The sequence below is a fragment of the Dreissena polymorpha genome, chromosome 4 (assembly GCF_020536995.1).
Source record: "Dreissena polymorpha isolate Duluth1 chromosome 4, UMN_Dpol_1.0, whole genome shotgun sequence".
Lineage (NCBI taxonomy): Eukaryota > Metazoa > Mollusca > Bivalvia > Myida > Dreissenidae > Dreissena > Dreissena polymorpha.
In genome coordinates this window covers 79,763,909-79,780,637 of record NC_068358.1, presented here as the reverse complement: position 1 = coordinate 79,780,637, position 16,729 = coordinate 79,763,909, and the positions used below count along the sequence as shown (strand labels likewise).

General features: G+C 37.3%; 2 protein-coding genes across 3 annotated transcripts in view; one reads left to right on the top strand and one right to left on the bottom strand.

Annotated features, from left to right (window-relative positions):
- Positions 1–4,223, top strand: part of LOC127876222 (uncharacterized) — a 44,019-nt gene extending 39,796 nt beyond the window's left edge. For both annotated transcript variants that reach the window (XM_052421274.1, XM_052421273.1), the window contains exon 14: positions 2,481–4,223. In XM_052421274.1, the coding sequence (XP_052277234.1) occupies positions 2,481–3,072 (592 nt within the window). In that variant the 3' untranslated portion in view covers positions 3,073–4,223. The remainder of the gene's footprint in view (positions 1–2,480) is intronic.
- A 1,551-nt stretch (positions 4,224–5,774) lies between these two features.
- On the bottom strand, positions 5,775–16,718 carry LOC127876223 (testis-expressed protein 45-like). The gene is made up of 9 exons (XM_052421275.1): positions 16,545–16,718; positions 13,947–14,507; positions 10,619–10,725; positions 10,134–10,211; positions 8,896–9,049; positions 8,240–8,358; positions 7,710–7,911; positions 7,010–7,098; positions 5,775–6,067 (listed from the first exon to the last, which is right to left on the bottom strand). The coding sequence occupies exons 2-9, from the start codon at positions 14,497–14,499 to the stop codon at positions 5,903–5,905; spliced, it is 1,467 nt and encodes a 488-aa protein (XP_052277235.1). The 5' UTR covers positions 14,500–14,507; positions 16,545–16,718; the 3' UTR covers positions 5,775–5,902.
- Between the last annotated feature and the right edge of the window lie 11 nt (positions 16,719–16,729).

Below are 16,729 nucleotides of genomic sequence, written 5' to 3'. Positions count from 1 at the left end.
TTGGCAAACCATCCTGCTTATCTCTTGGTGATGAAGTTCAGATCCTTAGTTCTATTCTGATAGGCTGCCTCTTCCACCTCGGTTGCAAGCGTCTAAAGATAGTTTTGCTTGTCTGCTCTAATACTTCGCTTGATGCTCCTATTTGCTTCGGTGTGGTCTTTCTGTGCTTTCACTTTTGCAGCTCGTGTTTCACACTTGCCTTTTTCTCGTCTTTCTGTAATTTTTGAAGCGTCTCTGCTGATATCCTCTCCTTGTGGGTGTAAGATTTAGAGTCTTGTTCTTCTTGGCATGTTGAGGTCACTGCTACTTTCTGCCACTTCTGCTCTATTGTCTCTTCTTCAAGCAGCCCCTCTAAGACCTGGAACTTGTTGGAGAGAGTGACCTAGAACTCTTCATGCATTCGGGTGTCTTTCAGCATAGCAGTATTGTAACGTTGGCGTTGGCTCGGACTTCTGTCTTACTCTTCTTCAGCTTAAGATTCAATCGGGTGACAAGGAGATAATGGTCCGCTCTGCTCCTCGCTTGACACGTACAATCTGAAGAGAGCGACGAAACTTCCTTGCGATGCACAGGCGGTCGATTTGGTTCTCCGTCGACAACTCTGATTACACCCAAGTTGCCTTGTGTATCCTTCTGTGATGGAAAACACTTCATCTGATGACCAGGTTATTTGCGGTGCACAGGTCGGCAAATATCACCTCGTTGTCGTTCATCTCTCCTAAACCTCGCTTCGTCATGGTCCCCTCATATCATCGGTTGTGACAGCCCATCTTGGCATTGAAGTCATCCAACAGAATGATATTGTTTCTCTTTGGTCTGTCTTGTATGATGGTTGACAGTCTGTTGTAAAAGTTGTCCTTCTCTTCCTCTTCACTGTCGTTTGTCGGGGCGTAGCACTGGATTATGTCCACATTGATCATCTTCTTCTTTGTAAGAAAAGAAGCTGCCATGATCCATGGTCCGTGCGCCTTCTTACGGATAAGCACTGTCTGTCCCGACTTGGAAAGCATCAGGGCTACTCCCTGAGTGTGTGCTGCTTTCTCCTGCTTATGCTCCGAGAAAAACAGTAACTCAACGTAAGTCAGTCGCTTCTGCCAAGAGCCAGTTCATCTTGATTTACTGATTCCTAAGATGGTGAGGTTGAACTTCCTCATCTCTGTGGCCACTTTTGCTGTCCGTTATTGTACATGGTTCGGGCGTTCCATGTACAAATGGTGGTTGTGGTCCTGGTGGAGATTATGATCTTAGGCCTGATGGCTTCCAGTTGACACTAGCTTTGACCGTCTGGCGTCATTCGCCCTCTAGCTGGAGGTCCACCTTCACCCGGGTCAGTGATGTCTGCTGTTATTCTGTTTGGCGTTTCTGTAGCAATATGGTTTCAACAGGGTAGGGTAGCTAGCCCTACGTCCAACCCTTTTTTGTCAACGCGGGCTTGGGACCTTCATGGCGGAGTTTAGCGTCATGGTCACAATTTACATATTCTTCTACGCAATAGTCAATACCCACCTTAAAGAGAATGTCCTGAATGTATAATTGATGGCAACTAAAATCCGCGATCTTTACTAAAACAACTTTAAATTCTTGCATAAACCCTTCTAATGCTTTATTTACATTAACCCGCTAGTTACCACTTCAATGATCCTAAATAAAGTAACTTTGTGTGCAACCAGTTTGGAAATAATTGTCTGTGTTCTCTGTAGAATATATAGTGTTATGTATTTGACACATTTCTATTATGGACAAGCGATGTGATGTGGTTGCATTTTTTCATTAAAAGGTTAAGATTGCCTCAACAAATTTAATAAAATATTGTAGATTGTGTTTAAATGATTGATACATAATCGGAAACATCAAAGCGATAAATCAATCATTCTGATTAGTCTTTCAGCTATTTGATAGTAGTTGAGATGGTTTGAATGCCATAAAAAAGTATGTGTTATACTTAATATAAACCATGGACAGAAGAAAGAAAAAACATTGTGTACTGTAGTTCTGGATTTCTATTGCTATGCGAATTTCGTATTAAGTGCAACGGCATTTCAGGTAGGCCTAAATATAACTTTCATTTATTGAAAAGTTGCTTTTAAAAGTTCATATTAAAGATGCATGCAGGGTTATCATTGTGTCTTCTTATATTATGTTTGCGTTATTCAGTGAAGTTTCGTAATGATTTAATGTATTCACCATTTAACATAATGAAAACTCTGCTTGTTCAGTTGAGGTAATGGGACCAAAATCATTCGAATTTTTTTTTAATGGTAGCGGCTTAAATTAACTGATTTTTTATTGGATAAGACCAGCATATAAACTTGCATGATACTCCTCTGAAACTTTCCCTGCAAAAACCCTTAGACCGTTACTAAAACGGTGTGCAATCAAGGCCCATTCTGGTCAGATGTCATAGTCGTTGGAATAATATATATATAAGATGAAATGTGAGCAAAGCCCCTGTGTCTAGCAGTGTTATTTCATTTTTTCAGATGCATCGGTGCCAGCGGTAGCTGCTCGAAGGTTCAGATGAGCAAAAAATCGACGGATGTCAAACTGGCCGTAAGCAAAAACTCACCGAGAAAAAGTGCCGGCGTATCCATCGTTGAAGACTTGGTAAATATCAAACAGTCATTAGGGCTTCTAAAGAAATTTGTAAATAACATTGTCCGTAAGGTCGCCCATCGGACGAATGACGCATCTAACGAAGAGATGGCAGATATCCGATCAAACAGTGACAGAATATCGGAACTGAACAAGACGCTGGCTGGGAAAATTGACGAAATCCGATACAACATCACATTGTTGATGGCATCACAAAGAGTCATGGGTGAAACAGTAACTACTGTGATGGTGAACATGATAAGCTTGCTGAAAAAGATCTTGCCAATTACAATCAGAAAACAGCTTGAAGAAACAAACACTTCCAACAGAGAGCTTTATGAAGAAATAGAGGAAAGAGACCCGCAAACAGAGGAAAGAACCTCGCAACGTGCGCTGAAAAAAAGTAAAGTATTACTTGAACAACTTGCTGCAAAATTATATCTTGATCAGATAAAAAAGGGTGAAGAGAATGTTGCGTAAATAGTTCGCTTAAAAATGAGTCCAAAAAGCAAGAGAAAAGGATAAAAGGAAGGTTCCCTGAAAAATAATGCACAACATAATAAGAAGTCGATGAAGAAAACTCAAGCCAAAAACACCTTAAAGGAGCCTTGATACCTATTTTTTTTATTACAAAATCGAGGCATACCCACCCCACTCATGCTAGAAGAGACATTTCATTCAGCTAATTGTTGTATCAACAAAAATAGGTGGATTGCAATCCCATAACATGCACTTTCTCTAGCCGACAATTTATATCAATGCACTAAAAGGCTTTTAAGTAAAAGAGGCACAATGGCTTCGGATGTGGACAATTATTAATACATGCAATAAAGATTAATGGATTTTAGTTATAGTTAATATTCATTTTTTATTTAAGTTACACTCTCCGAAAACATCTTATGATTCTAATTATCAATTAGCTATCACTTGGATTTGGCAGGCAAACATACTTCTTACAAAAGTTATACAATCAGTTTTTATGCCCCCGGATCGAAAGATCGGGGGTATATTGTTTTTGGCCTTTCTGTCTGTCTGTCATTGTGTCATTGTATGTGTGTGTCACAAAACTTTAACCTAGGTTAAACTTTTATATCTTTTGCAATATTGAAGATAGCAACTTCATATTTGGCATGCATGTGTATCTCATAGAGCTGCACATTTTGAGTCGGTGAGAAGTCAAGATCAAGGTCAAAGGTCAAACATCATTGTTTTTTCTTTCCTAAAACTTTAACCTTCGTTAAAGTTTGGTCAAAACTTTTTTTAATATTAAACATAGCAACTTGATATTTGGCTTGCATGTGTATCTCATGGAGCTGCACGTTTTGAGTGGCTAAAGGTCAAGGTCATCGTTCAAGGTCAAATGTATGGCTTCAAAGCGGCGCAATAGGGGGCATTGTGTTTCTGACAAACACATCTCTTGTTTATATATATTTTACAATTCATTAATATGCATTTATTTAGTGTTATTGTGCCAGTATCCGCAGTTTTATTCCTTTATTACTTGTTATTTCACCTTTCATTTGGCATTATTACGCCTTTGTTTCGCATTGTATCCCGCACATTTAGCGTTATTATGCATTTGTTTTCCCTATATTATTTTCTTGAAATAAACGCCTTCTGATTAAAACGTAGTCACAATATGTTATTACTTTTTTATGTCATTCTACTGAACGTTTGTACAATTTTGGTCATTTTGTTTAAATTTGACCATACAACATAAATAACACATTTCTTTAGTTTACTATCTTTAATACGTTAAATATGATGCTTGTCTGTTTTGAGGCTGCACAAGTTCGTAAAATAACATTAAGGGGTGGTCTTTCTTAAACATGTTTCATGTGTTTATAATAATATGCTGTGCAATCATTTATAACAAATTCATTACGTGTTGGACTTCGGTGGGTATACAATTTATTTCCAAATCCACTCGTGATCATAGAAAATTCAATTTTATAGAAACCATGTTTTGATTTCCCTGATCACTTCTTAACTATAATATATTGTGTACGGTATCAACAAAATCCTGTAGTCTAATTTAAAACCAAAGTGTTCATATTATAGCCCCGTCACACCGGACTTGCGTCCTTACAGCGACCTAAGACTGTGTTTCTGGAAATTTCTTATTGTCGTAGTAAGGATGCCAATGCCTTTTTCGGTAAAAATGCTGTTTTTTGCCTTCCCGCCACACCAGCGTCCTGGTTTATGGCGTTCTGCGACCTAGATCGCCCTAAGGACGCAGTAAGGACGCGAGTCCGTTGTAACGGGGGTATTAAGAAAATCAATTTTCAATGCATGATCCCTCTGAATAAACGGATTAAATAATTAAGTACTGATAATTAATTCCACACTCATTATTAAACAGCACATCAAACAATATATGCACTAGTACAACAATAGGAAAGGATATGTAAAAAAATAATGTTCATACTAAAATGGTTTTATGTGTCTACAAAAACAGTTTAAAAATATATTAATAGAAATATTTTATTAAAATTTGCAAAAGGAGAAGATTTGGTAGTATGCAAAACCAAAAATAAAATAACACGTGCTTTCAAAATGGTCTGCGTACGTTCTTGTAAAAAAATTTCCATGTTCATTTTAACAAGAATGTTACCAATTTCCATGACATAACAATATTATTGATCGCAAAGTTTTAAGCACTTATTCAACGTAAAGAATGTGACTGAGTGTGATAAAAAGGCATTATTAAATACCTGCTTTATGGACCAAAAAATACAAGTTTTATCAATCGGTAAAATACAACTGCACAGAAGTTATTCCCGTATTATGCTACTCGCTAGTTTTCCAATTCCGTATTACCATACTAGCCGGCCTACTTTCACTGACGTCACTTTGAATGCAGAAAATTATAAGAGCATTCTTGGTTAATTATGAACGCTTAAACTCATTTTTTTTCAACTTAAATGATTCAAAGTTGTATATAATAAAAGACATATAACGCAAGTAAATTTTTTTTTGTATCAGTCTCGTGGCTTGCGCTAGTTTGTATTACACTCGAGGCTCCGCCTCTGGTGAGATACGTCATCACACAAGCCACTCGACTGATACAAACACATGGAACAATTGATTAGCGTTATATTCCGTATGTAGTACATATCATGTATGTGTTTACCTTTATCGGATATAAGTAAAGTATAAAGATATTGTACTAAATATAAAAGTTAAAATAAATAGATTTATTACAAAATATGCATGTTACTCCCGCCACACACAATTGTTCATAATTACTTCATTGGTAAGTCTTTCCGATGCAACACATCAACCAATTATCTAAATAAAGCTTAAGCATTTAATCGGCAACGGCCGCCAGTGTTCCGAGTGGAACCGAACTCTTCTGAAGTCGTCCGGCGTCGTACGAATAACGTTCGGCATTCTTCGGATAGAACGTGTCGTTGTGGGTGGTACTAAAGTTCCGCAGATTCGAAATAGGAGGAAGGATGTGTGATTTCTTTAGCTGAAAACACACAAAACACATTTCAACAACGTTACGACCCGTAATCAAAACGTATGTTTGTGTCCAAGTATTACACTGTGATATTGGACTTTCAACTGCGTATATACACAATATATATACATGTATAGTGAAATATGTTTTTCAGAAAAGTTTATTTTTCGTTATAATATGATTATTTATCATTCAAAATGATGTTTTCACTAATTAATATCATAGTCACACGCCAACCACCGGTGGATTATGAATGTGTAATGGGTGCATATTTATTCCTGCAGACAGCGACAATTGTAACAAACGGCTTACATTTCTCTTCATTGCAATTAATACGAATCTATGAACTACGTCGACACCGTATGATCTTAACTTATCAGTCTTTTTATTTCTGAGTAACTCGCCTTACTTGTACTTGTTTGTTTAGTTTTCGCAAGAACAAATAAGGTTAATACTGGTGTTTTGAAAATCGGTGTGCAGGGTACTACGATTCACCAAATCACACTCAACCCTCATCCCTGCCGAGAGAGAGTTCGCGGCGCAGAGGAGTAAAATTTACAGAACATTTTTTCCATGATGAAAATAGTCCAATGCGTGTTACGTTTAATTCGCGTAAAACCTCTCTCTTTAAAGGTCACACGAGCAGGTCAGCCAATACATGAATTCCCGAATAAGAGGCGTGATTTTACAGACGGACTACGTTAAAAAGTCGATCTTCATGTCCTGTGACTGTAATATTAAATACATTCAAAGAGCGAACAACTGCGGTGTCTTCAGCGCTTTGATATTTTATGCAGTGATTGTGACTCTTGTTTTAACCCCGTCGAACTTGAAAATTGCCGTTGTAACAATATGAGAGTACATCCTTTAATATTTTCTTAATACGCAATACTGTATTCATGGTTTATCCATACAAAACGCCCATGCTTGAACGCTTGAAAGTGCACTTACGTTATCAATGGCGACTGGGTTAGGCGCGGTTCGAACCTGGCGCGGGTCCTGGTAGTCGCTAAATGCCGTCGTGTTGTTCCGCTCGCCACCTGTCGGAAATCGGAAGTGAAAATAGGTCATTTGTAGTGGAAGCAACCAGGTTAGATTGCAAAACCGTTTGTATATTGCTCGACAGCAATTCTGTGACACAGACATTTATGAGTGAATACACCCAAGTACCGATTATAATGAATATAAAAGTTTTCGTGTAGGAATTAGATGTGAAAGAGCAATGTGCATGTGTTGAACATGTATTGAATAAGATGATCCAGCGAATGAGAGATATGAATATTTACAAAAAAAAAGAAACACACAGGTGCAGCGAATAAATAAGTGATTTGTCAACTTGACCATCTGTAGCAGAGTATTGAGCATGGAAAATATTTGTTCTTAAGCTGTTTCTCAACTTACAATATTCACCAATGAAATTTCTTGTAACATTCAACCTTAGCTTCACGTGGTTTTGTGTGAGAGATAAAGGATAGTATTATCAGTGTTATTATTATTATTATTATTATTATTTTATTAACGTGAGAATGATCGCTTAGGTGGACTAAGATGTTTTTGTTTTGTTTTTAATTATTTTAATGCTTTTTATTCTTAGTACGTGCCTTCTTTCTTAAATGTGGTTATTTATACGAATAAAAAAGGCTCAATTTACCGCCATAATAGTTTAACGGAATGTCGCTCTCCTTGTGGAAACTCGACCGATTGTATGAGTACGGTAAAGATTTTGCCGGAAACGCCCGACTGTTGGTCGTGTTGTAGAAAGCGCCTCCTAACGGCGGCTCACCAAACCACACGTTGCTCTTCGTGCGCAGGTTCGCACCGGAAATGATGTGGTTGTGGATACCCCGCGGAGGCTATTGAGGCAGGAAATACTGTTCATTTAGTAGCTGCCGTTAGTTATTTTAGGGCAGTTAACAAACTGACTAAGAACTGGCAAAATACTCTTCGACCAGGTATAAAACGTGTGAATTAAAAAACAGCACACGGACAAATTTGTTTTGACGATTCATATTGAACTGGACGAAACACTGTTGGATTCAACTACTTGTTCACGATATTTGTTCAAATTAATTATATACTCTTCACGAATTGTGACCTATAAAATATTGAACCTTTCAAACTAAGTTTTCCGTTTAAAAAAATCAATATTTCTATAAAACATAATAAAATGTGTATGCTTACGTTGCCATGGTAGAACCTGCTGGTGGTCAAGTTGACCCTCTCGCTGACTCGCGCGCCGTCAAGATCTCCTTCCGGGAAGTCGCTGTGGTTCCGGTGCTTGTCCGGCTTGAAACGCTCAACTGCCAAGCAAGAATGATGAGAATTTAATATGTAGATCAAGCATACAACATTACAAAATAATTGAGTCGCTCAAACCCGTATCTAGTTTAAAGGGATTGCATCGCAAGGCTTCGGCTTATTGAGAAACTGTCAAGTCTATTGAGAAACTGTCAAGTCTATTTCATTGGTAGTATGTATAAGTTGGTGAAGGCATTCAACATGACATACCTAATTACAATGATACCGTTGTTGCGTTCGATACCTATATTTCTAATCATATCGCTAAATCATGCGTCAAATTCACATGGAATATTCTAAAAAATACGCCTTTGATGCTAAAGCGTCGAACTGATCGGTAATGTTCGTCAACACGAGGCTCTGAGGCCATGAATAACAACGCTTTCGTTAAAATCAAGCGTCCAACTTACTTGGAATAGGCCGAAACAAGCGCCTTTGATGTAATGAAAAACCGTGAAATCGCTAATTCAAGCGTACAACAAAATACTTAAACACATTCCAGGCATACCGTGTTTCGGTTAATCAAGCCTTCAACTCACCTGCAATGACGGAGGGCAGGTAAGAATCGGTAGCGGTGCTCCTGTAGTCGTTCCATTTGTAGTGACCGTCCTGTTGCTTGAAGTTTGTCTGGTTCAGCACACGAGTCACGTCCTCTGCATTGTACGGCGGTCGCTCGGTCTGACCCGCCAAGTTCTTAACAGAGTCACAAATTGAAAGCCTTTGTGAATCAAAACTCTAATAACGTAGCAAGACTGAAAGCGCAAGGAAAAGCAAAACGAGTATTTTTATAGTTATGTTTCATCTGAAGCAGTGTATCTTTTATCACGAAACCTGTATGCTATTGCAGATGTACTACCTTAAAAACAAATTTCGTAACAAAAACATTAAAAGTACACTAGTGTGTTTTGTTCGACTTTTCGCCGCTTACAAAAATATTCCCATCACATCACGGTGGTCAGTTTACCAACTCACACTTTCCTTCAATGGTGTACATAGTTATGCCAGTAGCTGTCAAGTGCACTACTTGAATCAGGGGTAGATGGAAGAATGACCGATCCCCGCACAAATTATGAGTACGGGCCGGGGATCGATTCCGCGATCATCGAATTTGTAGCCCAGCGCTTCCAACTTAATTATCTAGACGACCAGTTATATAAATTGTATTGAGCTGGTATTTGGACCAACTAGAGATGGAATAACTCAATTTATTTCTTCTCAATAAAAAGGACATTTAATAGCTACACGAGAAAAGCGCAGTAATATATCGATTTGCTTATCGTAGCCTGAAAAGTAATTAAGTAGATCCTCCATACCGATTAATCACAACACACTGCCGATTAATCACAACACACTACCGAGTACTATTTGCCTGTGCCAACAATTTCAAAACAATACGGCGACCGCAAAATATATCAGTCATTGGTGTTACGTTGTAGCAGTTAATGTACATAAATTGCTCGTGTTGAATTGATTTGGTCAGTGAAAATGGGACAACCGCAGCACTTTTAAAAGTAATAAAATTAAGACTACAGAGTGTTCGGCATAATACTAGAGATTTAAAAAAGTGCAACGTATTATGAAATGAGAAATGCTATTTTCAAAATTATTGAGCGCGTTTAAAACTTCAAATGAATATATCTTAGTATCAATAAAAAAATCCCTTCGTCATTTTGACAATAATGTTATGATAGAGGCGTTTGAGTCGTGAAATGTTGTGTTATTAAGTGGTTCAAATAAATTGTAATACTACATGAGAGGTAAATCAGAATTAACTTACCTGGTATGAGGCGTTCATTGTTGTCTCCCTTTCAATGACTTTCATTGGATCCCCGGTTGGAACGTTATAGCTAGGCGGCTGTAAATATAAATCAAATGCTCGTGCATACTTTGCATAACTAAGAAACAACTGTTACGTTATCTTTATGTAGATGATTTGAGACAACAGATATCGGTTCTTCGCCAGAAAGTAAGTTAATGAAAAGCTTTCATTAATACTAGAACCGATTCTCGTAAAGCTCTTTGTAACTGCAGCATATATTTCCGCTTGAAGACGTGACTTATACCGCGTCTACCTGACGTGATATGCTTCGCATTAACTTAACGTGACATGCGGCATTTCTAAAAGATATGTGTTGACAATTTTGAAATAGACTTGCATTACTCCCATTAACTAAAAAATATTCCACGTTGCACGCACATGACATTTCCTGTGTCTACCGCACGTGACATTTGTTGTGTCTACCGCACGTGACAGGTACTTACCGCAGGCAGGGTTGCCACCGGCTTCTGATAGCGGCCCAGGAACGTGTCCATGTGGGTCGTGTTAAAGTGAGTGGATCGCTCATCCCCCTTGATTGTGGGTGGACCACCTGTCGGAGGAATATCAATGGTATAAACTTGCATACCTGACATTTGCTAAAAAGTGTGGCATCAACTTACATCAATGAAGAAACTATTATTAGTCCATTAACTAGCCCTTGCGTAATAGACTTACGTACATGTTGGACAAACACTACCTTAAGTGACATATTAATTAACTGTCATTACTTTTTTACATTAACTAACAAAAGTGGCACGAACGGCCATGATATTGCCTCACCGAATATTGTCAGTTCGTTTGATATTATAGTTGACTGATACAGAAAAGTCTTCAGTGTTTTCATGGTACCCACACTGATCTATATAAATTTCTGCATTTACAAAATCGCAACTAATAACAAAAAGAGTAACCCGCCACATCAATAAACAGGCGACATTAACATGAAATATGGACAAAAACATGAGGATATAAACAACGCGGGAGTTAATTTCTTATCGTCTCGATTCGTAAAAAAACCTACGCTTCAAACGTGTCAAGCCTGGTAGATTTTTTATTCCGCACAATAGATGAGAGAAATTTAAATATATAGCACCGTGCAGCAGATTTTCGTGCAACAAAGGCTCAGCAAATTCCACCGTTTAAAGCCGTACATGTGAATATTAACATATGATTTATGGAAGGTAGTCAACATGCCTAAAAGCAATTATTAATTTACTTATGGATATTTTGCTATACTAGTATTCGAAGTACATGTACACAGATTAAAGACAGCATAAACACTCTAGTTCGTACTTCATGTATTTCTTATTCAAAGACACTGATGTATGATGAAGGTGTCAAAAACGGTACCGGTATATATTCTGGCAAGATATTTTTTTCGGGCTGTCCGGTTGGCTTACTGATGGGTACCGCACTTCTCGCCTACGCCAACAGGGTTCGATCCCCGTTGTCAGCGTACTTTAAAAGACCACAACAAACTGAAAACCCAACCTGTGTGAGTCTAGTAAGTTAATTACTTAGGAGGGCTGGGTGCACACTCCGGGTATACGGTGAAGCTTACAGAGCGGGATGACATCATATAATTGAGTCGCGTTCTGATAAAACTGGGCATAATGCTTGTGCGTAAAGTGTCGTCCCAGATTAGCCTTTGCAGTCCGCACAGGCTAATCAGGGACGACACTTTCCGCTTTTATGACATTTTTCGTTTAAATGAAGTCTCCTCTTAGCAAAAAATCAATTTAGGCGGAAAGAGTCGTCCCTGATTAGCCTGTGCGAACTGCACAGGCTAATCTGGAACGACACTTTACGCACATGCATTATGCCCAGTTTTCTCAGAACACGATTCAATTTGAAATATTAATACACTATTTTTGTTTAAAGAATCTGCGAACGAGTCACTTTAAACCCACGGCCAGGATGTATCGCACGGTTTGCATGAGGTATTTAGTACTATTTACCAAATGCAGTAAAGATTTAAATGTCTGAATAATGAACCGCTTTAAATTCCGTCTGTGTGTTTAAAGTCTGATATGGAATTGTTTACACAATCTACAAAATACATTGTTATTAGCTGTTATCCGTTAATCTCTGGTTCTTTATGATTTTCTTTATGACTTAATCTGGCCAACGTGCCATGTAATAGGACGTTTGAACATAGCATGTACATTTCTTAAGATAGGCAATGAAGTGAACACAGCTACCACGATCGAAAATTGCTATAAGAAAAAAGCCGTTCATGAATAGTATATGTGTTATTTTATCACAAACAGCAAATTAATTGAATTGTTCAGAAGTAATGAAATTTTAAAGCCGAATTTATTAAACTTTTATAAACAGAAAATATGTGAAATCCCTTGGCGGCACTATACTTGTTTAAATTGTATGGCTTACATCATAACAGCATACTATGTGTCATTCTTGGTAATGTAATATCTGTATCAAATAACCCTAGTTTCAGTTCATTTACAAACCATCGAGTTTTTCCCAATTCTGAATTTCAATGCCTTCTTTATAATTTCTTGATTAATTAATTTATCGTTTAAAAACCCTGAGACAATAACACGTCTTTTCTCTTTCTAAATGATGCTGAAACATCATCCGACAATCGATGATTCCTACAGCAAAAGCTCTGTAGATCGAAGTCTTTACAGCTCTTACATTTTCTGTTTTCAATACATAATTAATCCCCGAATGGTGTAAGTACGTGTATGTGGATACGCTGCTTAGAAGCTCTCCATTCTCTAGCGACCCATAACGTTAATGGTTTTGGTCCGGATATCGATTTCAACATAATCGAAGTTGGGGCTCTTTTACATTGGAATACAAGATCATATTAAAGATGATTTAAGTTTGTATTGATAAATCACATACTTGCACTAAAAACAACATGGCTTACAGTTATACCAACATTAATTAAAACGCAGATTATTGACTCGCGTCATGCGAAAATGGGTCTTGTGCCATATGCAGCAAAAAGATGTCCGCTATAAGTCCGCTATAAAGTCACGCATGGATCTGGTCTCATGAGCGGAGAGGGCAGCTCCTGGCCAGACTGCGCGATGGACAGGCATCCTTAGAGCTACGCTATGGCATACGACCTCCGTTCACATGACGCGAATCGTCTCAGAATGCAAGTTTGAAACTATACTTGAATCAACTGATTTTTATTTCACACAAAGTATGCCCAATTGCATTATTGATTTGGGATTATAAAAAGTTGTATATACCCATTACTGCTGCTTTCTTTTTATAGATTGGTAACTTCGGAAAAAATCAATAATGGATATCTTTAATTCATTTACCGTTAAAAACGTATATAGACTCTTAATAAAGTATGTTTTATTAAAAACACATCGTTATTTAAAAAAAATGTCTCAAATAATACAATTGATTTGTTGCTGTTCAACGTATATTTCTACGGCGTGTAGCATGGGTGAGCCAACACCGGCCTGGTCAGAAGAAAAAAAAACACGTGCCAGGCATGAGCTGTTGTCTGATCAGCCTTAATGTTTTGGTTGGCGACGTATATTGTGTTTTTCCTGGCCAGGTTTTCGTTCATTTTTGCTACATTTCATTAGATTCACTAAATTAAGTTATACGGATAAATACTAGTAAGCAATTTTGCATTGGAATTTGATATATATTTTTTAAATACCAAGTAGGAATTAAATCGTGCATAATAAACACAAGTTTGACCGACCTATCTACTCAAGTTTTTAATGTTAGTGTTTGTGGGGGAAAAAACATCATTTTTGGCATCATAAAACTCACCTTCGTGCATGGATGGTGCCCGTATAGTTTTATGGATTGTTGTATCGTGGCCCTTATACCGGTCCCTATAGTCTGTAAGGGGCTGTAACTCTTTCTCCCTGTCCCCCTGGGGTATATTACTCTTCTGCTTTCCAGACCCTAGAACGCGCTGGTAGGTGTCTCCCATTTTAGGGGTAAAATACGAATTATGGACAGTCTCAAAGCTGTGAAACTTATTTAGATCTCTGTCCATTTTAAAATTAGTTAACCTCAACTTTCCGCTCGCGCCTTGTATTTCGGGTTTCGGCACATGTCTGTATTCAAAAGACTTCGTCGTTTCTGACTCCCTTTCGTTAAAGAAACTCTGGTCGCGATGCATTACTTCGGACAACGGCGGTGGTTCCGCCCCTTCCGTGCGGCCATATTGTTCGTACGGGGGATAGTCGGTTTTGAAAATACTGCGCATGCGCTGGTTTGTCAGCTGATTGTCCTGACCAATCCGGAAGCTGGTTGACTTTAGGAAAGCCAGTCCGGTTTTGGGATTGACGATGGGTGCTCCGACTGTACTACTCATTTTATGATCTGCAATCAAATGTTTCGAATTAATTTAAAAAATAAAAATCAACCACACAATAACGAGATTGCAAAGCGACGAGACGGTGTTTTGGGTCGTGTTACAGTTAACGGTTGTGTCATTACAGCCACAAACAATAATATAAATTATTGCTATGTGAAAATGTATAAACATTTCGAGTCTGGTTGCGTCAACTTCTTCCACTGATTATTCAATGATAGTGCACATAGACTTCTAATCAATACAAAATCGGCTTAACAGACCTATTAACTGTAAACACACGAACATGCGGCCGGTTGCTTTATACACTAATATCGGATTTAATTAGAGATTAAGTTATTAAATTGAAAATCTTAAACTTAAAAACTAACTCGTTCTGTCGTGTATTAAATGATAAAAAACTCGAATATAAATTATTAAGTGCAAATTAAAAATATGTCTTTTAATTCCAATGATGTCATCGACAATTCATTAACCAGTTTATGAAAAAGAAAAAAAAAATAACCAGTCGTGACAAATCCACTATATATATCTTAATTAAAATCATTGGTTACGTATTACAAGCAAATTCATCGTACTCAACAATATGAATGTTTTATACATATTACAAGTAAACCATAACGTCGATGTTTAAGGTTTGCTTTATCGCTATGAAAAACAATTGCCAAGAAATTACAAATTAAACAAATTGCGTGTCGTTCAACTTGTATATTATACAAACATTTTTTTAACGGATTCAGAAAAAAATTACGAATCAATTAACAACAAACCAATACCAAAATATACGTTGAAATTTTATGGAAAAACACTAAAACTTCTTAATTCGGCTGCCCGGCTAGCGCAGTGGTTGGTACGCGGGTTCAAATCCCGTTCCCGCAGCATGTGAGTTTTGTTAGTGTCTACCACACCCCAGTTGGGTTTTTCCCGGGTACTCCGACCCCCCCCCCCACCCCCACCGCCACCCCCCCCCCCACCCCCGACACACACACACACACAAACACACCCGCACATAACACAAGACAAATCTAAACCAAAAATCTTTCAAAAACAACGAAATAACTGGAAATTGCATCTATAATTTAAAAAGTCATACACCTCAAAGTACACACACTAATTAATTGTGTCTTAAATGGGCATTCATGGTTTGGTGTCGAACATGGTACAATGATTCAATCTTTTTATAGCGCCCGGTTATGGCTATACGAAAAACTGCACGCCAATCCAAATCTCTCCTCTTTACCGGTGGTCCCATACGCTAAAGTATATGTAACTTACAGTATAATACTATTATCAGTCATGTACATTATGAACACAGAAAAACATTTTTTTTTAATAGTATTGTTTAAATGGATTGTTCATAAAAACAGCTTTTCAAGATGCAGCCAAAATCGTGCAATTTATTTGGATTAAATATGCAAGAACACACATATACGATAAAGAGCACTTACGAAAACAGTTTTAAACCATATATCATTTATCGAATCCAGTGCAAAGAACCTCCGCATGTGCAACACTATAGGCAATCGGGTAATGAAGTCAAATACCCATTTGAAACTATTGTGTATCGCACTAAAATGTAGAATTCGAAAACTGTTGCCGAAACAATTGCGCGACTGTCATAAATACAAAGCGGCGGAATTTGATATTAAAACAAATGTGTCAAATTGCGGTTCAATAAATAACAACTGCTTATGGTTATGTTATAAAATATCTATTTTGTAAAATATTTTCTCTTTTAAGATAAATATGTTAGGACCAAATGATTTTGTTTAATCGGTACATTGTGCTACATGTATATTTAGATCTAATAAACTTTCCGGCAATATCCTAGACGCTATAATTTTTATTTTTTTAACAAAGAAGAGAAGAACAACGATATTATTAAACGATTGTATTATTTGAGTGATTTAAGCTTATGTTCAAAATTCATTAAATAACATTTTATCAATTATATGATAAGTCTTTAAATTAATTAATTAATTACGCGTGGATATATAATTAATTCAACAAATTACATCAAATTTATTTTCCTACTACAGTCTTACCCAACAGTATTAATCCTGGTTACTAGAAAAATAAACTCTATGTAATTAAATTGGTTCCTTTGTTTATTGACTATCGACTAATTGTATTCATTGATTAAAACAATTAAACCTTTCGTCGCTCTAAATCTTTTGAACGTTATCACCACGGAGATAAGGGGAGGCGACTCAATCACGACCCGGCTCTT